This window comes from Sturnira hondurensis, unplaced genomic scaffold (genome assembly GCF_014824575.4).
Source record: "Sturnira hondurensis isolate 20B ecotype Veracruz unplaced genomic scaffold, ASM1482457v3 Scaffold0017436, whole genome shotgun sequence".
Taxonomy (NCBI): Eukaryota; Metazoa; Chordata; class Mammalia; order Chiroptera; family Phyllostomidae; genus Sturnira; species Sturnira hondurensis.
This window is the reverse complement of record NW_028090067.1, coordinates 8,271,927-8,292,787: the sequence shown is the minus strand read 5'-3', so window position 1 is coordinate 8,292,787 and position 20,861 is coordinate 8,271,927. Positions and strand designations below refer to the sequence as shown.

General features: G+C 41.4%; 1 protein-coding gene across 3 annotated transcripts in view; it reads right to left on the bottom strand.

Moving 5' to 3' along the window:
- Positions 1–20,229, bottom strand: part of UTP20 (UTP20 small subunit processome component) — a 91,655-nt gene extending 71,426 nt beyond the window's left edge. For all 3 annotated transcript variants that reach the window (XM_037067808.1, XM_037067809.1, XM_037067810.1), the window contains exons 1-15: positions 20,146–20,229; positions 19,155–19,235; positions 16,571–16,637; positions 16,332–16,464; positions 15,825–16,013; positions 13,043–13,124; positions 12,209–12,346; positions 11,602–11,757; positions 10,845–10,991; positions 10,627–10,761; positions 9,128–9,205; positions 8,521–8,699; positions 2,634–2,789; positions 2,413–2,501; positions 803–908 (exon numbers count right to left, since the gene is read on the bottom strand). In XM_037067808.1, the coding sequence (XP_036923703.1) occupies positions 803–908; positions 2,413–2,501; positions 2,634–2,789; positions 8,521–8,699; positions 9,128–9,205; positions 10,627–10,761; positions 10,845–10,991; positions 11,602–11,757; positions 12,209–12,346; positions 13,043–13,124; positions 15,825–16,013; positions 16,332–16,464; positions 16,571–16,637; positions 19,155–19,235; positions 20,146–20,190 (1,781 nt within the window). In that variant the 5' untranslated portion in view covers positions 20,191–20,229. The remainder of the gene's footprint in view (positions 1–802; positions 909–2,412; positions 2,502–2,633; positions 2,790–8,520; positions 8,700–9,127; positions 9,206–10,626; positions 10,762–10,844; positions 10,992–11,601; positions 11,758–12,208; positions 12,347–13,042; positions 13,125–15,824; positions 16,014–16,331; positions 16,465–16,570; positions 16,638–19,154; positions 19,236–20,145) is intronic.
- Between the last annotated feature and the right edge of the window lie 632 nt (positions 20,230–20,861).

Genomic DNA, 20,861 nt, shown 5'->3' with positions numbered 1-20,861 from the left:
AAATGTCCTGAACTTCAGAAACAGAAATGAACTATTTTACCAGGTTTTCAGAAGGCCTGTCCTTTAGAAAGGGTGCTAATAAGGGTGGGCGGTGAATGGCTAATGGTCATGTGCTAATACCCTAGCCAGAAACTCAGGAAAACTGGACTGTTCTGGCATTCGAGAGGGCCACAGGGAAGGTTTCTGAAATGCCGATCCCTTCGAGATGAGAGACCACATGAAAGTAGCAGGAATGTGTTATGCAAGAGCCACGCAACTCCTGACAAAAGGTCGGCACTGTGCAGTGTTATGGCCGGGGGCAGTCAGCATTAAACACCCTCCATGGACCCTACAACACCAGTTCACACACACAGGAAAACGCCCCTCTACCAAGATAAATCTGTATTTAAAGACTGCTAAGAACTGTATTTATTTTAGACAAGGTTTTTTTTTTAAAAAAAAGATTTTATTTATTTATCTTTAGAGAAGGGAAGGAGAGAAGGAGAGAAATATCAATGTATGGTTGCCTCTCGTGAGTCCCCTGCTGGGAACTGGCCTGCAACCCAGGCATGTGCCCTGACTGGGATGGAACTGCAATCGTGTGGTTCACAGGCCCACGCTCAATCCACTGAGCTACACCAGCCAGGGCGAGAACTGTATTTATTTTAATTGGAGCATTTAAATCAATTATAAATCTGCTATGTGAATACAGCTCAGGTATAAAATAGATCAATATAGGACTTATTATGCCCAAGAGTTAACAAAAACCTCAGCCTTTACAGTTTATTTGCTATTAAGGTAAATGGAGAGTATGTTTACTCACAAGAGTAAATTCTTCACACGTTCCACAGGAACCAAATTAAGAAGTTCAGAAGATTCTTCTAAACTTAGCAGAGTATTTACAGCTTGACAAAGAACAAATAAGATTCCTGAAGGCAGAAAAAAACAAAGAAACCACATTACTGACACAGTATCTCTGACACAGTAACTACCAGACATCTCATGTATATGACACTTTATTTACACCAACTTCTTCAATTTGAGCCTTCTATAGAATTACCTGTCAAGCACCAGAACTTAACAGAAGGGAACTAAAACCTAAAGGTTCAAAATCTTGTATTTCAACTTTCTGAAGAGAAAAAACAGATTTAGAATTAGAGAACAAAATGTACGTTCCGTGAACTGAGATGAGGAGGAAGTTCAATGGTCCCACTGATTGGCATGATCAAAATGAGAACTTACGAGGAGGGGAGAACGGGACTTTGTAAGAGCTAAGACACTATCTTTGTACAAAACCCACGTGGATTTCATGCCTCTGATTTATAAGGCGTCACATATCCAATAGCTACTACCCATAATCCACTAAAATAACATTAGCGACACCTTCATTTAATGCTAGAACAGACGTTGGCAAGCTAGGACCAACAAGTCAAATCATGTAGGTAAGTCTGTTCTCATGTGGCTGGCAAGGTCAAGTTTTCTTCTACGTTGTTAAAACGTTTAAACAAACAAAAATATACTTCAAATCTGAATGTGGCCTACAAACCCTGAAGCATTTACCAACTAGTCCTTCACACAAACACTTGCCAAGCCCTGCTCCAAGAACGGTCTGTCCAGTGGAACTTCGCGCACAACGGTAGCAATGTTCTCACTCAGGCCAAGGGGCAGCCATGGTCCATGTGGCAGGCAGGCAGCAGTCACATGCAGATGCGCCCTTGAAACGCGGTGACTCTGCCTCACACTCCAATGGGTGCTTACTATCTCACACAGAGTCTAGCATCTTAATAGTTAAATGAATGAATGACTGCTGCTAGAAAAAAAATACTGTGCTAGAATAAAACAAAACATGTACTTTTAAACTGCTGTTCTCAGACTAGTGAGGAGTGATGTACAAGAATACAACAGGAAATGATGTTTTGGGCAGACTGGCCAAATTCTGCCTGCAAGAGTCGTGTTCCTAGAGGTGTGTGCTTAAGCTGAGTTTTGAAAGAAAAGTGAGAGTTTGCCAAACAACTGCGACCTAGAGAGAACTGCAGGGAGAAGGGACGTACACGGGCGGCCAGAGGGTTGGAAGAGAAGTGCACTGCTCGGGACAAGCACATATCTGGAGCATAAGGTACATACCAGGGACAGACTGGGCATAGAGACGGGGAATAAAAACACAGGCTGGGGTTCAAGAATTGCGGGAGGGGGGGGGCTCATTTCTTTGACCTTCAGATGCAGCTTATGTTCACGCTGCCCTAACCTGGCCACCAGGTTTCGAAGTGCAAGTGCAACACCTCCCCCTTGCCCTCTTTTTCCCCAGTATCTCTCATAGGCGGTTATGCCGGGATACAATGCTAATACTGTTCTCTGGCATTCTGTGGATTTATGGACACACAATGACAGGGTGTGTCAGTGAAGACGAGAGAACACACGGACATTATGACTGACCTTTACCAAAGCGGCCTCTGTCAACAGCCATGGAGAGTGACTCTGTGAAGCACGTGACCAGTGGTATCACCTTCTCTTTCTCAAGAGGTCTATGCAGGAAGTGGGGAGGAAAAGGAAAAGTTCAAACTGGCTTTTCATGCAACAGCAAGGAATGGCTAAAGAAGGTTTTACTCAACATGCTAAGCGTCTCTTTGAAAGTAACACCTAGTGCATTTTCTTACCTAACGTGAGGTAACACGACAAGGGCTGCCCAAGAACGTGAAAGGAAAGTAGCATCTTTGTTGGGGGGCAACTGAATTATAGATAAAAGATGGTCCAGTACTGGGTTCTGTGCCTTCCCTCCATGAGATCTGGTCTTCTTCTGCCTTACATAGGATCTGAAAGACGAAAAGATAAACAAACATTCTAAATAGAACAGAATGTAATCGCTCTTGCCTTCAGAAGTCTGAAATTCAGTGGGGCTCCTTGCCACGCGTGCAGCACCTGGGGAAGGAGGGAATGACGGCAGTGGTGGCTGAACACGAACCACCAAACAAATGTGTATCATTTACTGATTTTCGGCGACAGCCTTTTCAACCCCATTGGTTCTGCTTTCTTCTATTTTCTACTTTAACTTGCTTCGTAACTTAAAGTATTATCTAGTTTTAAGTATTTCTGAATGTTGTGCAGATAAACATTCGGAACAAGGTCCGGCAGAAGTTGACGCCTGTTGAGTATGGTTGGTAGGTTAATAACATGGGATAATAATTTATAGCTTTAATTTGAACATTTCACCTAAAATGTCACCTGGTGTGCTTGAGTGTGACATTGTTATGTTACAGAATTACATGCTTATGATTTTGTAATAAAAGGCTTTGTAATAAAAAGGGGGCGTTATTTGTGCTGGACCCTGTATTTTTAAGAACTGGAGAGTTAATCTATTGGAATAAACTGACTGCACCATCCTTTTTCCTTTTTGACTTAATATTACCATAGTATTCCCCCCACCCTTTATCTGCAGTTTTGTTACAAAATTCCGTAAACAACTCATGCATTTTACACTGTGTGCTGTTCTCAAAAGGGTAATGGAATCTTGCACTACCCTGCTCCAGACCACCCAGGATGTGAGCTGTCTCCTTCTCCAGCTTCTCCACACTGAAGAGCAGGGGCCACTGGCCCGTCAGTCCCTTAGAAACTGTCTTGCTTATCAGATGCACTACCAAGATATCACAGTGCTCTTGTTCAAGGGACCCTTATTTTACTTAATAAGGGCCCCAAAGCACAAGGGTAGTGATTCCGGCAATTCAGATATGTCAAAAAGAAGCCGCACAGCGCTTCCCTTAAGTAAGAAGGTGAGTGCTGTGCAGTGAACTATTTTGTGAGAGGGAGGCTGCACTCACCTAACATTTAGTACAGTATATCGTTGTAACTGTTCTATTATTGGTTGTTGTTGTTCATCTCTCACTGTGCCCGAACTGCAAATTAAACTTTATTATCAGCATGTATGTACGTAAAGGAAAAAAGAACATAGAATACATAGGGTTCAGTACTAGCTGAGGTTTCAGGCATCCACTAAGGGCCTTGGAATGTGTCCTCTGCAGCTAAGGGGAGAGACTGTACTTCAGAAATGTACAATGATGTCGCAGACTTACTGTAGTACACACGACAGAAGCCACGAAAAGGATTAGAATTAAAAAGTAACTTTCTATGATGCTTTAATCTGATAAATGGTTACTCGATGACGTTTTCTGAGCTGACCTTCCGTTTTAAGTATCTGTGACCTTGGCACTCGTCTCGTTAGTTTCTTTTTATTTTTGCCAATGAAATATACCTCAGTCCTCTTTAAAATGGAAATGTTATCAAAAGAAAAAACATAGGGACATGTAAAATGATATTCTTATAATTTATCCACTGTGTGCCAGTTTGCTTACCTTGTTACACAAGAGAAACGGAGTATCGGGTTTGTATTCTTTTTATCATTAAAATGAACCATAAAGTTGCATTCCATCTTGTTTCATACTTACCAGGATATTGAATGTTTGAAGATTATGACAGTTAATTTCCCTTGCAGTTTCTAAAAGTTACTACATCTTGGTATATAGTCTAATGCTAATCGTGACTGAATCATCTGCAAAAATCTGACAAGTAAAATATCAAGACGCTTTGAGAAAGCGTGTCCTTGTTCACTTTGCCGTCCCCTCGTTTCAACCCATCTGCCACGGCTCCTCCAATAAAATCCACTCCCCTCGCTTCGTTTTGGGAGGTTCTCAGCCATCTGACCCTCGCCTACTTCGCTCATTCCCTCATTCCATTCTCCTCCTAGGTCAATGCTCCTCATCCACACGGGCTTTCTTTTTGTTCCTCGACATCCTGGGCGTATCGCTGTTCCGGAGCCTTTGCAGTAACTCTCCCCTCTGCCTGGAAAGCCTACGACCAAGCCTTTCTTGGCCAGGCTGGCTCCCTTCATCGTCACAACGGACTCAAAGGCTCCTCTCCAGAAAGGAGTACTGCTTTTCCACCCCGTCTCCCTCTCAACACGTGCTTTATTTTCCTTTTTATCACTGTCTAAAATTATCTTGTCTGTTTCCCTGCCTCACACACTCCCCCACCCGAAGAATGTCCTCTTTTCAAAAGGAGAAACCTTTTGCAAGGTGACTGACCATTCACAAGTACCCTACTTCTGTGAAGGTGGCAGAAGGTTTTCTCAGAGAACTAAACACAGAAGTGGTGGCACTTGCCTTGTTAATATGCCTGCACTAATTTTTTACACTTATCATGTCACATTCTAAGAAGGATCTAAGATGGCTGAGACCACAGTGTGGGGAGGTCTGACCTCCAGCCTCAGTTGGGCCCTGGGCTTCACCTCATGGAGGGCTGACAAAGCAGCTCCCTCCCATTGCCTAGAAACCATAGTTTCGGTGACTTGCAAGGAATCTGTCTGCTGGAGATTGGCTTGGTGTTGCAATATCAAGAGAGAAGTTCCATGGGAATAATTCCATAGGGGTTACTCATTACCTATTCCTCAGGAATCAGAGCTCCTCGAAGTTGAGCATGTGCTCAAAGAGAGGTCGGCAGGACCAGCAAAGTGTGAAGAAGACGGGTTTCTTCAGAATCACAGGCTGTTTAGGCTCAAAACTCACTCTGTGGTGTGACTGTGGGGACAGTGACACCCACCTCTAGGGATGTGCTATTGCTTCAAAGCTGATTACTCAGCGCAAACTCACAGAATGCAGCTACAGATCCAACCAATCCAAAAGAAGTAAAAGAATCCTTTATTCCTATGTATTCCCATCTATAAACTCAAAATGGAACTGGTTTCCTAATTTATAATTTCTAGAAGCATACCCCCTCCAACTATCTGAAAGATGGTAAGAAGGATTCTCCCACATGTACTTTGTTTTCATGGTCCAAAGAAATTGTTTAGACCATGCATTGTTTTTAATAGAATTAAGAAAGTAATCCACGGCTATTTTAACAATTCAAACATTGCAAAGGTATAAAATCTAAATGTTAACCGTCACTTTGTTCTTCCTCTTGCCAGCCTTGTGACGTAAACAAAGCCAATGGTTTTGCGTTTCTTTATGGAGATGTCAATCCTCCCCAAGTTCATCTACAGACTTAATGAAATTCCAAACAAAATCCTGGCGGGGTGTTCTTCTTTTTTGCATACATAGGTAAATTTCTTCTAAAATTTATATAGAAATGCAAAGAAACAGGAATAGCTGAAACAATTTTGAAAAAGAATAAAGCAGAAGAATATCGTCTCAAGATTTTAAGTCTTATTTTAGAGCTACAGTCACTAGACAGCGTGGTATTAGAACAGGAGAGACACACAGATCGATGGGATGGAAGAGAGAGCCCAGAAACAGACCCACATGGAAACGCCTGACTGACTTTTGACAGAGGTACAAACACAGTTCTGTGAGGGAAAAAAGCCTTTTGGCAAATGTTGTCAGAATAGTGGACATCCATTGGCAAAAAAAAAAAAGAAAAAGAAACTTGACCCAAACCTTATACCTCACATAAAAATTAACTCAAAATGAATCATGGACTTACATGTAAAACATAAAAAGTATAAAACTTCCAGAACAGGAGAAAACATTTTGGACCTACAACTAAGCAAAGAGTTCTCAGACTTGACATCAAAAGCATTATCCATAAAAGAGCTGATAAACGACCTCATCAAAATTTAAAACTCTGCTTTTTGTGAAAAAACTTTAAACAAAAAAACACAAAAGAGCTCTGGTGTGGCTTAGTGAACTGAGCACTGGCCAACAAACAAAAGGGTCGCTGGTTTGATTCCCAGTCAGGGCACGTGCTTGGTGTGGGCCAGGTCCCCAGTAGGGGTCATGTGAGAGGCAACCACACACTGATGTTTCTCCCCCTCTCCCCTCCCTTCCCCCCTGTCTAAAAATAACTCCACATAAGGAAAAAAGCAATGTTCACAACAGCGCTATTTACAATAGTGCTGGAAACAGCCTAAGTGCCCATCAGTAAATGAGTGGATCAAAAAACTGTGGTACATTTCCACGATGTATGGATGGAACTGGAGAGCATCGTGCTAAGTGAAATAAGCCAGACCTCGAAAGACAAGTACCACATAAGTGGAACCTAATCAACAAAACCAACAAATGAGCAAAACAGAGATTTGGAAATAAAGAACAAAATGAGAGTGACCAAAGGGAGAGGGGGATGATGGGGGAAAGATGGGGGCAAGCAAAGGAACACGAATAGAGGACTCATGGGCATAGACAATGGAGCGGGGTGGGGGGTGCGGGGGGACTGGGAAGGAATGGGGAAAAAGGCAGGACAATAGTAACTGAACAACAGTAAATAAAAAAAAAGAAACAAAAGAATCAGAAAATGGGTCAAGGAAGCCAACAAGTACGTGGATGACAAGCACATGAAAAGATACTCAAATCATCAGCCATTAGTGAAATGCAAACTAAACTACAATGAGATACCACTGTGTCCTGAAAGACCGGTAACCACATAACAGTGTCACCGCCCAGTGCTGCCCCTCACACTGCTGCTGGGGACATGAAGCAGCACAGCCTCTCCGGACAAGCCTGTGGCAGTTTCTCAGAAAACTAAGCCCGCACTTACCACATAACCCAAGTCCACTCTGGGGCAGCTGTCTCCGAGAAACAAAAAGTTACGTATGGGAATTCTGTCATGCACAGGAATGTTCATAACAGCTTCATTCACAATGGCTGAAAACTAGGCTTGACCTAACCGTCTTCCAAAAGGTGACTGGTTAAACGATAAGCATGTGAAGAGGCATTTGACATAAAAAAATGAATGGATTCCTGAGGCATACAACTTGGGTAGGTTTCAAGGGAACCATGTTAAGTGAAAAAAGCCAATTTCGAAAGGTAAACTATGTACAACTCCACTTATATAATATTCTTAAAATGACGAAAACAGGGAGTAAATTAGTGGTTCCCAGGTGGTAGGGATGGAGCAGGGAGCAGCAGTGTAAGCATGGCCAGCAGAGCACCAAAGACCCCTGAAGTGAGGGAATGGCTCTGTACCCTGACTTCCCATGCTACACCTGACTTGTCCTTTACAACAACGTGTGTACACACACGCACATGTAAGTGCCTGCAAAACTGGTAAGTCTGAATAAGGTCAGTGCAAGGTCAAGTCTTTGATGTCCAGTCTAAGAATTCTTTGCCTAGCTGCTGGTCCCGAATATTATATAAAATGGAATTGTGCATTGTACGATGTCAATTTTCTACTTGTGATATTGCAGTGAATTTATATAGATGTTATCACCAGCAAAAACTGGGTGAAGGGTATATGGAACCTCTCTGTACTATTTCTTCCAACTGTACATGAATATACATATTTTTTTAAAGGCTACAAAAATTTACCAGTCACATTTTCAACTTACTATCCTCCTGACATCACGCAAGTTAGCCTATTTGTATCCTCCATGTGTTTTCCCCCTGCTTTCTTACACTTTCTAACTTTGCAAAATGGGACCATTCTTTACACACGGTTCTACAACTGCTTTTTCCACATAATATATCACAGACATCTTCGCAGCTTTTACAGCATGTGAATGCATTATTCTTCAGTGGGCTATCCCATCAACAACACAGGGGGTGAAGACGGAGCACTTACCCCGCGGTCAGCCGTGCGAAAACCAGAGGGTACTTCTCAATTGCCATCGAGCCGGCCGTGGGGGGTGCAGCTTTGTTCAGAATGAGCTTGGCCAAAGTGGCCAGAGCTTCATCTTTGACTGTAGCGTCATCAATCAAGAAACAGTGCTCAATATATAAAAGAAAACTGGGCAGAAAAAGCTAAAAATAAGAAAGGAAAATCACACTTGTTAACCGACATAAATTTCAGAACACCTAAGGAAAAGAAGGTTCTAACACTTCCACAAAGGAAAAAATAGATCACAACCAAGGATCAGGAATCATAACAGTACCAGACCTCTCCACGGGAACCATGAGAGCCAGAAGACAGCAGAGCAATGCCTGAAAAGCTGAAGGAAAACGACAATCTAGAACTCTATACCCAGCCTACAAGCAACGTAGCGGGAGGAGACAATAAAGACAATTTTAGGTGTGCTAAATCTCCAAATTTTATTTTCATTAACCCCTGAAGGAACCTCTGGAGAATGTTCATCAAAATAAGAGCATAAACAAACAATCACAGGCTTTTAAATTTATTTTACCATGACAGATTAAAAACAAAACAAATCAAAACTTAGTATCTTGCTCACCTGTTCAAATTGCTTCATAGCAAACATGACCTCGGAAAAATCGAAAAGCAAACGTCTTTCATACTGGCTCTCAAAAGTCTGTGGACAACAATTAAAAAATATTAACATAGGTACAGAGAGTACCTTCCCCATTCAAAACCTCCAAGGTCCTCTGACTTGCAAACAGAAAGTAGTGGGGTGCTGGATACAAGTTAACACAGTCGCAGGAGGTGAGAAGAACTTGGCTGCTGAGTCTGCAGCTGTGCAAGGAGGACACTCCCAGCTGGGAGACACAGGCTCGGAGCCATCCTAGGAAAGCCACTCGAGTAAGTGGGCACCGGCCAATCAATGGTGGGAGTGGTCGGCACCAGCCAATCAGCATTCTGCCTGTCCACAGGTTAAGCCTTCTCCACAAAAGCTCACACAGATGTGAAGGGCCCCGCCCTTCTAGTGGTAACACAGGGCTCCGCCAGAGCTGCTCACTTCTCTCTAGCTACAGAGAATTAAGTAAGAGCCAGCAGCCCGATTTTATATCCTCCTCTATACTTCCTACTGCTGCACCACATGAAGCTAGGAAGAACCTAACTGATCCATTTTCAATGCCACTTCCTCCAATCCATCTTCTCGACTCACTCAAATGTACATTTCATCAAGTCATTTCCCTGCTAAAAATTTTCCCAGGGCCCTTTACTACTTGCAGGATAACATCCAACCTAACTTTTCAAAGCCCAAGAGAGCCAAGCTCACAGGACATACATCACACTTCCTCAAGTGTCCTCATGCCTAGATGGCAAAATTTTTTGAACACATCTTTGTTGTTTCCTTTCCTAGTTTTTAACCCTTTCTCTGCAGGCAGTCCATTATTTAACTTTCAAGGGGTATCCCAAATACTAGTCCTTTGAAAAGAAATCTCTGTCCCTCAACCCCAGACAGAATTAACTATTGTTTCTGTATGATGTAAATACATTAGTTCAACAAATTATAACTACTCACTCTCAGGGCCCTACTTTCCTATCGAAAACCATGGGCATGCCCTGGCTGGTATAGCTCAGTGGATTGAGCACGAGCCTATAAACCAAAAAGTCACTGGTCCAATTCCCAGTCAGGGCACTTGCCTGGGTTGTGGGCCAGGTCCCCAGGGCGGGGCACTCTAGGGGCAACCACACTTTGATATTTTTCTCCCTCTCTTTCCACCTCCCTTCCCCTTTCTAAAAATAAATAAAATCTTTAAAAAACCAATCAACCAACTACCCAACCACAGGCACCGTAGTGGCCACTGTGAAACCTAGTCCATATCCAGCACAATGTAGGCTATAGATATTTGAGGTGTATTTGCCGAACAGACGTAGCTTTTATCACACCTTGTTTTCCTTATTACAGCATGCAGTTCAAAGATTATTACTAAGACTATAAATTCTCTGAAGGTAGAGCCTTTGCCACACTTCATTTATACTTCCCAGGAGGCTCATGCAATGCTAAACACATTAACTACGCAATTAATATTGGCTGAAGTAAATTACTTTTTCTATGGTTTCTTTGATGAGGGTCTCTGGCAAGGACACATTTTCCCCTAGGATCAAAGCAGAAATTACATCCAAGAGGCTTTTCCGGCAAGATGTGGAGAGATGGGCTATCTGTAATGTTTGAGACAATACCTATAAATAAAAGAAAAAACAATGATCATTTAGCAACCCATTTTTAATGACCAAACTCTAAGCAAATTGAGTTGGGAACTCACCTTACACACATCAACAGGTTCGGTTATCTTTGATCCATTTCCATATTTCACAAGTATCAGGTATGTTTCTAACAACCTTTTAATCTGTTCAGAACTTTCACCACAGTTAGCTGGAGTTACTTTTGTGTGTAGATCCAGGAGTGATTCCTGCAAACAAAGAATTTAATTTAAAAAAGAGGATATTTAATAGAGAGAATAACTATAAAACACCTAATTCATCTGTTAACTGAATAACAGAAGTATTATGTGAAGCAGTTCAAATTTTCACTGGGAGTCACATTTACTGGGAGTCACTAAGGACAAAGACAGCTAACACTTCTGAGTGCACAGTGGTTATTTATAAGCATTCCCTCACAATCTGCAACCATGAAGGAGGAAGTACCAATATTCCTCCCCCATTCATCAGATAAAATGGGGGAAGAGGGACTTAAATGAACTTTTCCTAGTCACACTAACGATAAGCAACACGGATAAGATCTCAAACCCAGGCAGCCTGGCTCCCAAAGTTGCTCTTAACCACTATGCTCCTACTGCATCTCAATGTATGAGCGCAAATAAAAATAGTACAAGGGATTGATGGAAGGGAAATCCTAGTCAGTGTGCAAAAGTATAAAGGCAATTATAAAATACAATCTCCAGGAGTCATCTGCTAAACAAGGAAGAATAATCAACTCTTAGACTCTCATTATAATCATTATAAACATTCCTGTTAATCAACTCTCGTATTCCATACAAATCCTGAAAAATTAGAACTCACTTGCAAACATTCAAAAAATATACCAAAATGTTCCTTGTGGATGTAGCACACAGTAGATTTGACCATGTTTTTTAGTGTTTCTCCAACTAATATCCATGCGAGCAGAGTTTCTGTTTCAGTAACTGGCCCTAGTTTTTGCAAAATTAGCTTCACTGCCTGTGGGAATATAAGAGTCATTAAAATAAACATGTCAACCCTCATTTTAAGTATTACACTGTAATTTCCCACCCTGATTACACTGGTTACCTGAAAATCGAATCTAGGAATAATCATGGATAGGGCACTCTGATGGTTAACTGTCTCCAAAGGAATTCCAAACTAGGATGGGAATTTTACCACCCAGCTGCCCCCACCACACCCACCCTTGCTCATTAATCAATTAATGTTACCATCTGGAGTCCAGGAGGCAAAGAAAGCAACGACCTTCTAAGGAAACACACCTGGCGACCCAGAGCCTCCGTCAGGTGACCACCACTAGTACAGCCATGGTGCTCCCCATTCAGTGCTCACTGTTCTCAGCCATCGTCTACCCACCACTTCAGCCAATCTTTTGTTTTCTTTTTAATCCCTTTCACACAGGTTCAAAGTACTCCTCTCGGTTATTTACCTTCTCCGTACAGGAGTGAAACATATTTCTCACTCCTTTGCACATTTCAAAGAGCAACTGTCCGACTCCTTCTACCTTTTCTGGATGTTCGTCAAGATCAAGAAACATTAAATTGAAAAGTGCGTTTTTATCAGAAACCTAAAACACAAAATATAAATAGAAAACTGTATTTAAAACATAAACATAGCCAGATAAAGAAATTTTACTTGCTATTCTACGGACTCATATTTAAATAATATAATTGGGACAAAATTCTAAAAGTAATGGACACTTTTAATGATCTCAAATTACTGTAACAGTATGCTAAGACTTGTAATGTCACACGAGTGATTACTTCATTGGAATAAGGGAAATACCAAGAAAACCTACACAAGGAAACATCTGTCTTTTGCAGGAAATCATATATTTTATGAGTACGAAACATTTAACACCAATGTTCTCATTTTATTACACAACCCTCTAAAATTTACTATGGAAACCAATAAAAATGCTACTATGTAATTAGTTTCTTCTAGGGAACCATTATAAACATTCCTGTTAATCTCACTGTGCATGTATTTACTGGCTTGAATTAGGGGTACTTGTATATACACACAATGAAAACTACCAAAAACCTAAAATCTAAATAATAATTAAAAAATGACCCAAATTATTGGACATTAGTGAGAAGACTAAGCCTATGGGACCACAAGGTTAAAATACAGGTGTGTGCATGCGTATTTGTGTGTGTATATAAAATTAATCTATGATAACCACTTTATAAAAGATATCAGCTTTTGTTCAGCAGATGCTTGAGGATTAATAAGCAATAAACACATAAAACATCAGACTAACCTTTCTCATTAAAAAAGTAAAGCTTTCAGCAGCAAAATTTCTTATATGTAGTTTTTTATGAGCCAGGAGTGTACTATACATCCTGTAAATGAGAAACAAGACAATGTTAATAATGTGCTATTTACACGTCGACTATATATCCAGCCAACACTCTACCAGATATGCAAGGAATATGCAGCAGGTATAAAGCAGGAAGTTTAAAATCTCATTCGACTGCCAAGAGATCCACACATTGGAACAGAAGACTGAAGGCCACAGAAATTAAGAAGCACAGGATCAGTGGCACTGGACTTACAGAAAGGTCTCCAGGAAAAGTCGAACCTTATAGTAAGATCTGAACAACAGAAAGAATTCGGGTGAATATCAAGGTGCTTGTCACTCAAGATAAAAGCGAGATCAAAAATGGGATGGGAGAAACAGTCATGGTTGAGAGAGGAGGCGGCAGTGGGTCAGGCAGCACAGAGAAAGCTGCCTCCTGAACAGACAGTTCTGAACACCAAGCAGAGGACTTTGGACTCTTTGTCATATTCCTATTACCTAACAGCCCCTTGCTCATAACAGGTACTAATACTGGCGAAAAAAGGAATGAATGTCTTCAGCAAGATTAATTTGGCAGCAACATATGGGAAGAACTAAAAGAACAAAGAGGCTAGCACTCCAACCAGAAAGCTGCTCAAGCCATATAAGCAAGGGTATGAACAGGGCATGAAAGAGGTTGGTGATGGAAGGGAATGGCAAAGGATGGACCCAAGGGACATTTCTAGAGTCCCTGCAATGGAACCAAAGACCTTACAGTGTCTACGAGGCTCTTTATGACCTGGCTCCCTAGCTACCACGACCCCAACATCACCTGATCACTCTCCCTTACACACGCTGCTCAAACACCCCAGCTTCTTTGTGGACCCCACATATGCCAGGCATGTGCCCAAGATGTTTTCTCTCTGCTAACATGTAAACTTTGAAAGAAGAGGGATTTTTATCTGTTTTATTTGTGACTGAATCTCAAATGCCTGACAAACAGCCAGTGTTCAGCCCAGTGAATTGATTGAGTGTATGAATAAGAGAATTCTGAGGACCTGGAGACCTTGCAGACATGGTCGAAGGTGCCCCTAAGGCACCAAGTGTAAGTGATGGGAGGAATGATGGCATCACTATCAGACACGGGGCAACCAAATAGCACCTGGCATTGAGCACGTATTTACTGAACACATGAATGAATGAAAAGACATAATCAGCTCGAAGGGGAATGTACTGACTTTGGTTTCAGTCATACTAAAAGCAAATAAATTTAGAACTTAGGAGATATAAAAGTAACAGAACTCATGAAACCAAACAAACTATATGTCCCCCCAAGATCTTGTTGGGGTATTTTTTGTTTTTTAAAGATTTTTATATTTATTTATCTTTAGAGGGGAAGGGAAGGAGAGAGGGAGAGAAATAGCAATGTATGGTTGCCTCTTGTGCGTCCCCTGCTGGGAACTGGCTTGCAACCCAGGCATGTGCCCTGACTGGGGATCAAACCTCGATCCTCTGGTTCACAGGCCCATGCTCAATCCACTGAGCTACACCAGCCAGGGCTCTTGTCGGGTTTTAATGAAGTAATCTGGATTTCTGATACATTTGACCAAAAGCTTCATAGAGAACTAGTAAAGACTAGAAAAACATTTTTCTCATTCTTTGTTCAAAGTAAGGTAGAGTAAAGGGAGGAGCATGACAAAGACAGAATCTATGGTCTTACCCCATACCCACATCTATATGGCTGGGGAGGAAAAGAGTTCATCTTACATATCCACGTGGCAATTAAAGTATGTAGGACACCAAGTAGAAAATTCCACCAAGTCCCAGATTAACCAGATTGTAAATAATCTTTCCCTTATTTTAAACAAACAGTTACTACGGAACTCATTCTCTTTCTCTGTTCACATTTGGTCACAAATACTGACTGCCTCTTTTGGCTTATAGGTATGATGGGGTTAGAGAAATACAGATGTTTAAGATGAGGTCCTGAAGGAGTTTGTAGGCGAGAGCATCACATTATGAACAATTATTAACAGAAGTTGTGTAACATAAGTGGTATGGGATGCCACAGGGGTAGAGTACAAAGATCTCACTTCTGGTCAAGATGCTCGGGTATATTAGCGGAGGTTGTGAAATCCGAGCCAGGTGTTAATGGGGCAGGGATATGGTTTCAACAGCTGGATATGAGAGAGGGTCAGGTCAACGCAGACTGGTAAAGTGAACCGTGGACTACTTTGGCTGGAGAACTGATTTTACTAAAGGAAGTAATTAGAGATGGAGCTGGAAACATAGTCTGGAGTCAGACAGAGCCAGGGAAAAGATAATTAAAGAACATAGGTAGCTATGTCAGTAGGAACACATGACAGGTGGTAGGCATGTTTTAACTGAATATATGCATGAGAGTCAGAAATTCTCTCCTGGTGGTCAGTACCAATAAGTGCTGTCAACAAAAACATAAAAGCTTACAAACTTAAATGCCAAAAATGCTCATTATTGAGGAGGACGATTCTATGTAGGAGCCCCCAGCACACAGCTGTTTCACAGACACAATCCTGAATACTGAAACACACACACTGCTTCTGCTCTCAGAACTAACGCAGACGAAGGGCAGGACCACTGCAAACAGGCACTGAATGCCTAGATTACTCCAGGCATCTTTCGGAGACGATGGAAATGCAATGAATTGTCAATAAAATATAATAAAAATTAAAAGCAAAAAAGAAAAAAGAAAGAGAAACTCCTGTATTAGAGAGAAAAGAGTCACCTGTATATGTTGGACATGTCCTTCACCATGAGCCTCCACAGGTACTTGTAAAGATACGACAGTGAGGTGAAAGCCCATTCTAACAACTCGGTGTCCTGAGTCTCCAGGATCGAGGTGACGGTCAGGAAAAAATCCCGAAAGTGTGGATAGAAGTCTGTTTGCAGATCTCTTGCCAACTGTACAATCAAACTGAGTTAAAAATAAGAAAAGTAACAATTTGTGAAACATACAGACAAAAAACAAACCCTGCAAATCTATTTCATAAATGACAGTTGATCACCTGTGATGACAGGATTAATTAAACCGAAATCAAGTCTCAAGAGAGGTAAAAGTATATACTTATGATTCTGCTTTATGGCAATGCACTAATATTCGGACTAACAGAAAAGATAATTTTTTTATTTTTAAATTACAAACATCACACCTAAGGCATATATAGCTATGAAACATGACCATTCATGAAATTCAGACAAACGTGCTTGAGCTTTCTCTCAACATGCTACTCACTCCAAAAGGGGCTGATAGGCAAAGCTGTTCTTGACTTGCAGGTGAGTCTTCAGGCTCTGAACTATCTCGTTCTGATGATAGACCAGCTGATTGAATGACTGACATTTATCAATAACTTCTTTGTAAAATTTTCCTGGATGAAAAAAAATATGTTCTGCTTTTCCATCACACCACTATTTAGTTGTTTTGAACATATAAAATATAAATGACAGGTGAAACAGAAAGAAAATAGAAAATACCAAAGTGTTCCGTGAGGTTCAATTCTCTCCACTTCAGTAGACCCTCAAAAAAGTAGGTTTCAACCTCCTGTCAAGATGAAAGCAGTCCATGTATCAGACAATTCCAGGACAAACTATATATAATCATAATAAATAAGAATAGTGGTATATTAATATCTCAGAATAATGATCATCAAGAGTTAAAATCTTACTTTTTTAAAAGGGCATTAACCAATACACTTCAAAGGCATTCAGGTATACAACAAGGACAGATGCTTAATAAAAACATTTTCTTGATTTGGTTGCAGTAAGTAATTCTCTAAAACCTGTATAATAATCATACTAAGGGAAAAAAAAAAACTTTTTTCTTCGTTTTTTACATTTTTACACCCAGAAAAATGCATGGACTTTTCACAGTTCTTTCATTTTACTTTTGGAAATGTGAACTGTTACGAGACTACGGGAAAGTAATATGGCATTTCTATTAAAATTAAAAATGGGTATACCCTTTGACCCAGTAATGCCTCTTTTGGAGATATTTCTTATAAAATTTGCAAAGACATAAGTATACAGATGTATAACCGTTTGAAACCTAAACACAGAAGGCATTCCTAGCCTAGCACTGTGCCTGGCACATGTCCACCGTTTGTGATGGACTCTGCCCCTGTCCCTTTGTAATGAGACATGAAGCCCCTACCCCAAGAGACGGAGTCTACTTCCTCATCCTTTGAATCTGGCTTGGCCTCATCCTTGCTTTGACCAATAATATGCAAAGAAATAATCCTGTGACTGCCAGAGCTAATCTGTAAGAGCCTTTGAAGTTTCTGCTTTCACACTCTTGGAACAATTCTGCCATCATGAAAAGAAGCCTTGTCTAGCTCATTGGAGAACAGAGGCTACAAAGACAACCTAGACCAACAAGTCCCAATTCCACGGTCAGACATTCATTTGACTGAGGCCATGCTGGACCATCCAGCCCAGGATCCTACTCTAGGCTCTCTGCTAACTTAACACTAAATCCTCTACAACTTTTAACCTCTCCATGCGTTAAATTATAAACCACATGCTGACTGTTAAATCTGTAATTCCATCTCTGAAGTCACCAAATCCAAATGTTTTTTGGGAAGGATAATTTGGATGACCAGAGGTATATCAAATTTAATAAGCCTTAAACAAAACCAAGCCCATGTTCCTCTTCCTATAAATCTATCTTGATCAATCAGATCCTCAACAACTTAGGTGTTAAAATCAAAAACCCTAACCCCATTCCCTTCCTCCCAGCATATCCAGCAGGTAAGAAGTCCTGTCGATTCTACTTATTTAATATCTCTGGAATCTTTCCCTTCTCTCCATTTGACTCTCACTACCATAATCATTTCTTACTTAGCCAACTACCAAATCCTTACAACTGGTGACCTGACCTGTCTTGCTCCTTCCTCCACACTAATGCCAGAGAGCTCTAAAACTAAACCTCATCATGTCACTCCCTGCCTTAAAATCCTAGAATGACTTCAGGATAAAAAGCCAGACTTAGCTGGACATATGAGGTCCTTTATGATCCTTGACTATCCCCCCTTTTATTTCCTCTCTCCCCAGGTACCCCTTCCCCCATTCCAGCCATTATCAACACACTCAAACATGCACCCTACATACAATTACAACCACAAAAAACTGCTCTATAGTTCTTGAACGTGACTCCCATTCTCTAGCCTCTGTTCCTTTATACAGGCTTCTCCCTCGGCTTAAACAACCTTTCCTGTCCTCTTTGCCATGCTAAAACCTATACAAATAACAAGATTAAATTCAGATATCACTCTGTCTACATTATTGTTTTTGACACCCCATCCTTCATCCCCAAGGAATTTAAATTAGGCCCCCATGACTATGAGTTCCCAATGCATTATGCGCTCTTACCTAGATAACATCATGTGACACACAGAATTCATACACTGGGGACAAGGCACTCAAAGAGGGAGTGAGCAGAGTCTGACTAGAGCCAAGCGCCACATAGTAAAGAACTGACATTGAACCCCTAGGCTGCAAGCATATTATACAGGACCTTTAAAGGCTAGCAGAGAAATAATTATTTGAAACAACAAGCAAGATTTTTGAGTAAAGGAGTTATAGCACAGTCAAAAGTAGAAAAAAAATGATGTAGCTGTAACCCCTTTCTTTTCATAAAAGAAGAAACAAAGCACCAGGGACGTGACTTGCCCAAAATCTCTTTAAAATTGTAGCTTCGGAATATGGTACTACAATAGTGCTTGGAATGCATGCAGGAAAGGGGGAGGCTGGAATCACAGAAGCCAGCTGAGTATCAACACAGTTATCTTACCCAGAACCACCCAGGAGAACTTTCTGAAATGCTGGAAATGTTGCATATCTGCACTTGTCCACTGTGGTAGCAACTAGGCACACAAGACTACTGAGTACTTAAATTTATAATTTAATTTAAATACAATTTTTCATGTGTCGATATTGTATCAGGTCTAAATCCATTTTATGTTCATAAAGCGATAGCTTGAAAAACAATCCAGCTCAAGAGAAGACACTAAAAAACTGACTATGAAATACTTGAAGACTGGTTAGTATAACATTCTCTTACCTCATCGTAGCTTGCAGTTCTGTCGATGCGGTGAATAATATCGATGTTCACATTCCCCAGTCGTTCAGCAAATGTAAGAAACTGAGGGGAGTGGAGGGGCATATTTAAGGTACATCATCATTTAATATTTATCACATCTTCAGTACAGGTTTGAATGCTGTATAACAATCACATGTGGTGGATTTCCTCTTGAAAGTCGAAAGGTTAAAGTTTCATTAAGCCTCCTTATGTACTATCATTATATATCATTACATATAATGGTAAAAATGTATGAGTTTTAAAACTAAAAGTAGTTATCACTGCTGAATCAAAAGATAAGTGTAATAAACGGAAAGACACGGAGCCTTAAACGCACTGCACTACTATACGGAGGTAACTCAGAATACTTCTATCAATATATTTGCGTAAGTTCTTCCACTTATCGTACTTCAAGTAAAATTTCCATGCTAGACTGTGGAAAGCTGGTGATGTGACCCTGCTATTATCTACTGCTAGATTTCACAGCTGTCTAAAAGCACAGGGACCTGGCTAAATCGTTGGAGTAATAGTGTTATTGAACACCTAGGAACCTAAGGTTATACCATAGAGAAGAAACTCTCAAGCGACAAAGGGAGAAAATGGTGCAGTAGCCATTGGCTGGAAATCACTCACTTTCTCCCTCCGCTCCGCCTCCTAATTTGGCATTTAAAGATAAATTAGCAGGGGAGAGCAGCGCCAAAGGAATTAGTCTGTGACACGGAATTTAACTCTGGACTGAAGAGGCTCCCTACGCACTCCAGAACCCACAAACCGTGGGTGAAATTTGCTGCCAGAAATTTCCAACCCCATGTTTACTACAGACGAAGGTCCCTCTCTTTTGCCGGAGCCTCCGATCAAGAGACTCACACTCGGCCCAGAACACTGCGGCCCCGGGAGTACCACTCAGAGCCAGTACCGCGGCTGAGACGCCAGGGACTCGGCTCCCGGCCCAAGCCGGTGAGTGAACACTCACCCGGTGGGTGTTCTCGGTCTTGTGGGAAACGGGCTTTGTCTTCATGACTGCAGAGGAGCAGCGGCCCACGAGCGTCTGGGGAAGGGTCGAAGGGATGCAACTGAAGGTAGGGAGCGGAAACGGGATGGCCCACTTGCACTCTCGGGTGCCCAGGTATCCAAATTCTTTCTCACGTGTGTCTTGAGCTCCTGGAGGCCGCCATGTTGGAGACGGGGAGGAATCTGAGGGGTCACGTGGGCGGAAAAACGGGACCGAGCAGGCGCACTGTCCCGGAGCTGCCTCGGAGACAGGTGGGCGGAGGCGCCGGCTGGCAAGTATGTGCCTGGGGTTTTATTCTCGTTGGTAAAGGTGTGTAAGAAAAATGTGTATCTTTATCGTAAAAGGAAACATGTTTGTTATCATGTTCAGCTAACACTCTGCGGAGTCCTGCACCCTGCGAAGTTCTTTACGTCCGTAATTTCACAATAAAGCATGTACAGTGAGCACATGTATCAGGAATCTTTGTCTAGCAATAGGCGATAAAAATGTATTCGAGGTTCTTAGGGTTTGCAAACAGAAAACGCAACTAGGCAATACTCAGAGTGTTCTGAAAAAGAAAGTTAAGCTGAGGTTTCGTATAGTACAGAGATCGTTGTTGAGAAGCAGCCCCGCATTCTTACCTGGATTGATAAGTGATGGTAGTAATCTTGTAGATCATCCGTGCTCTGAATGACCGA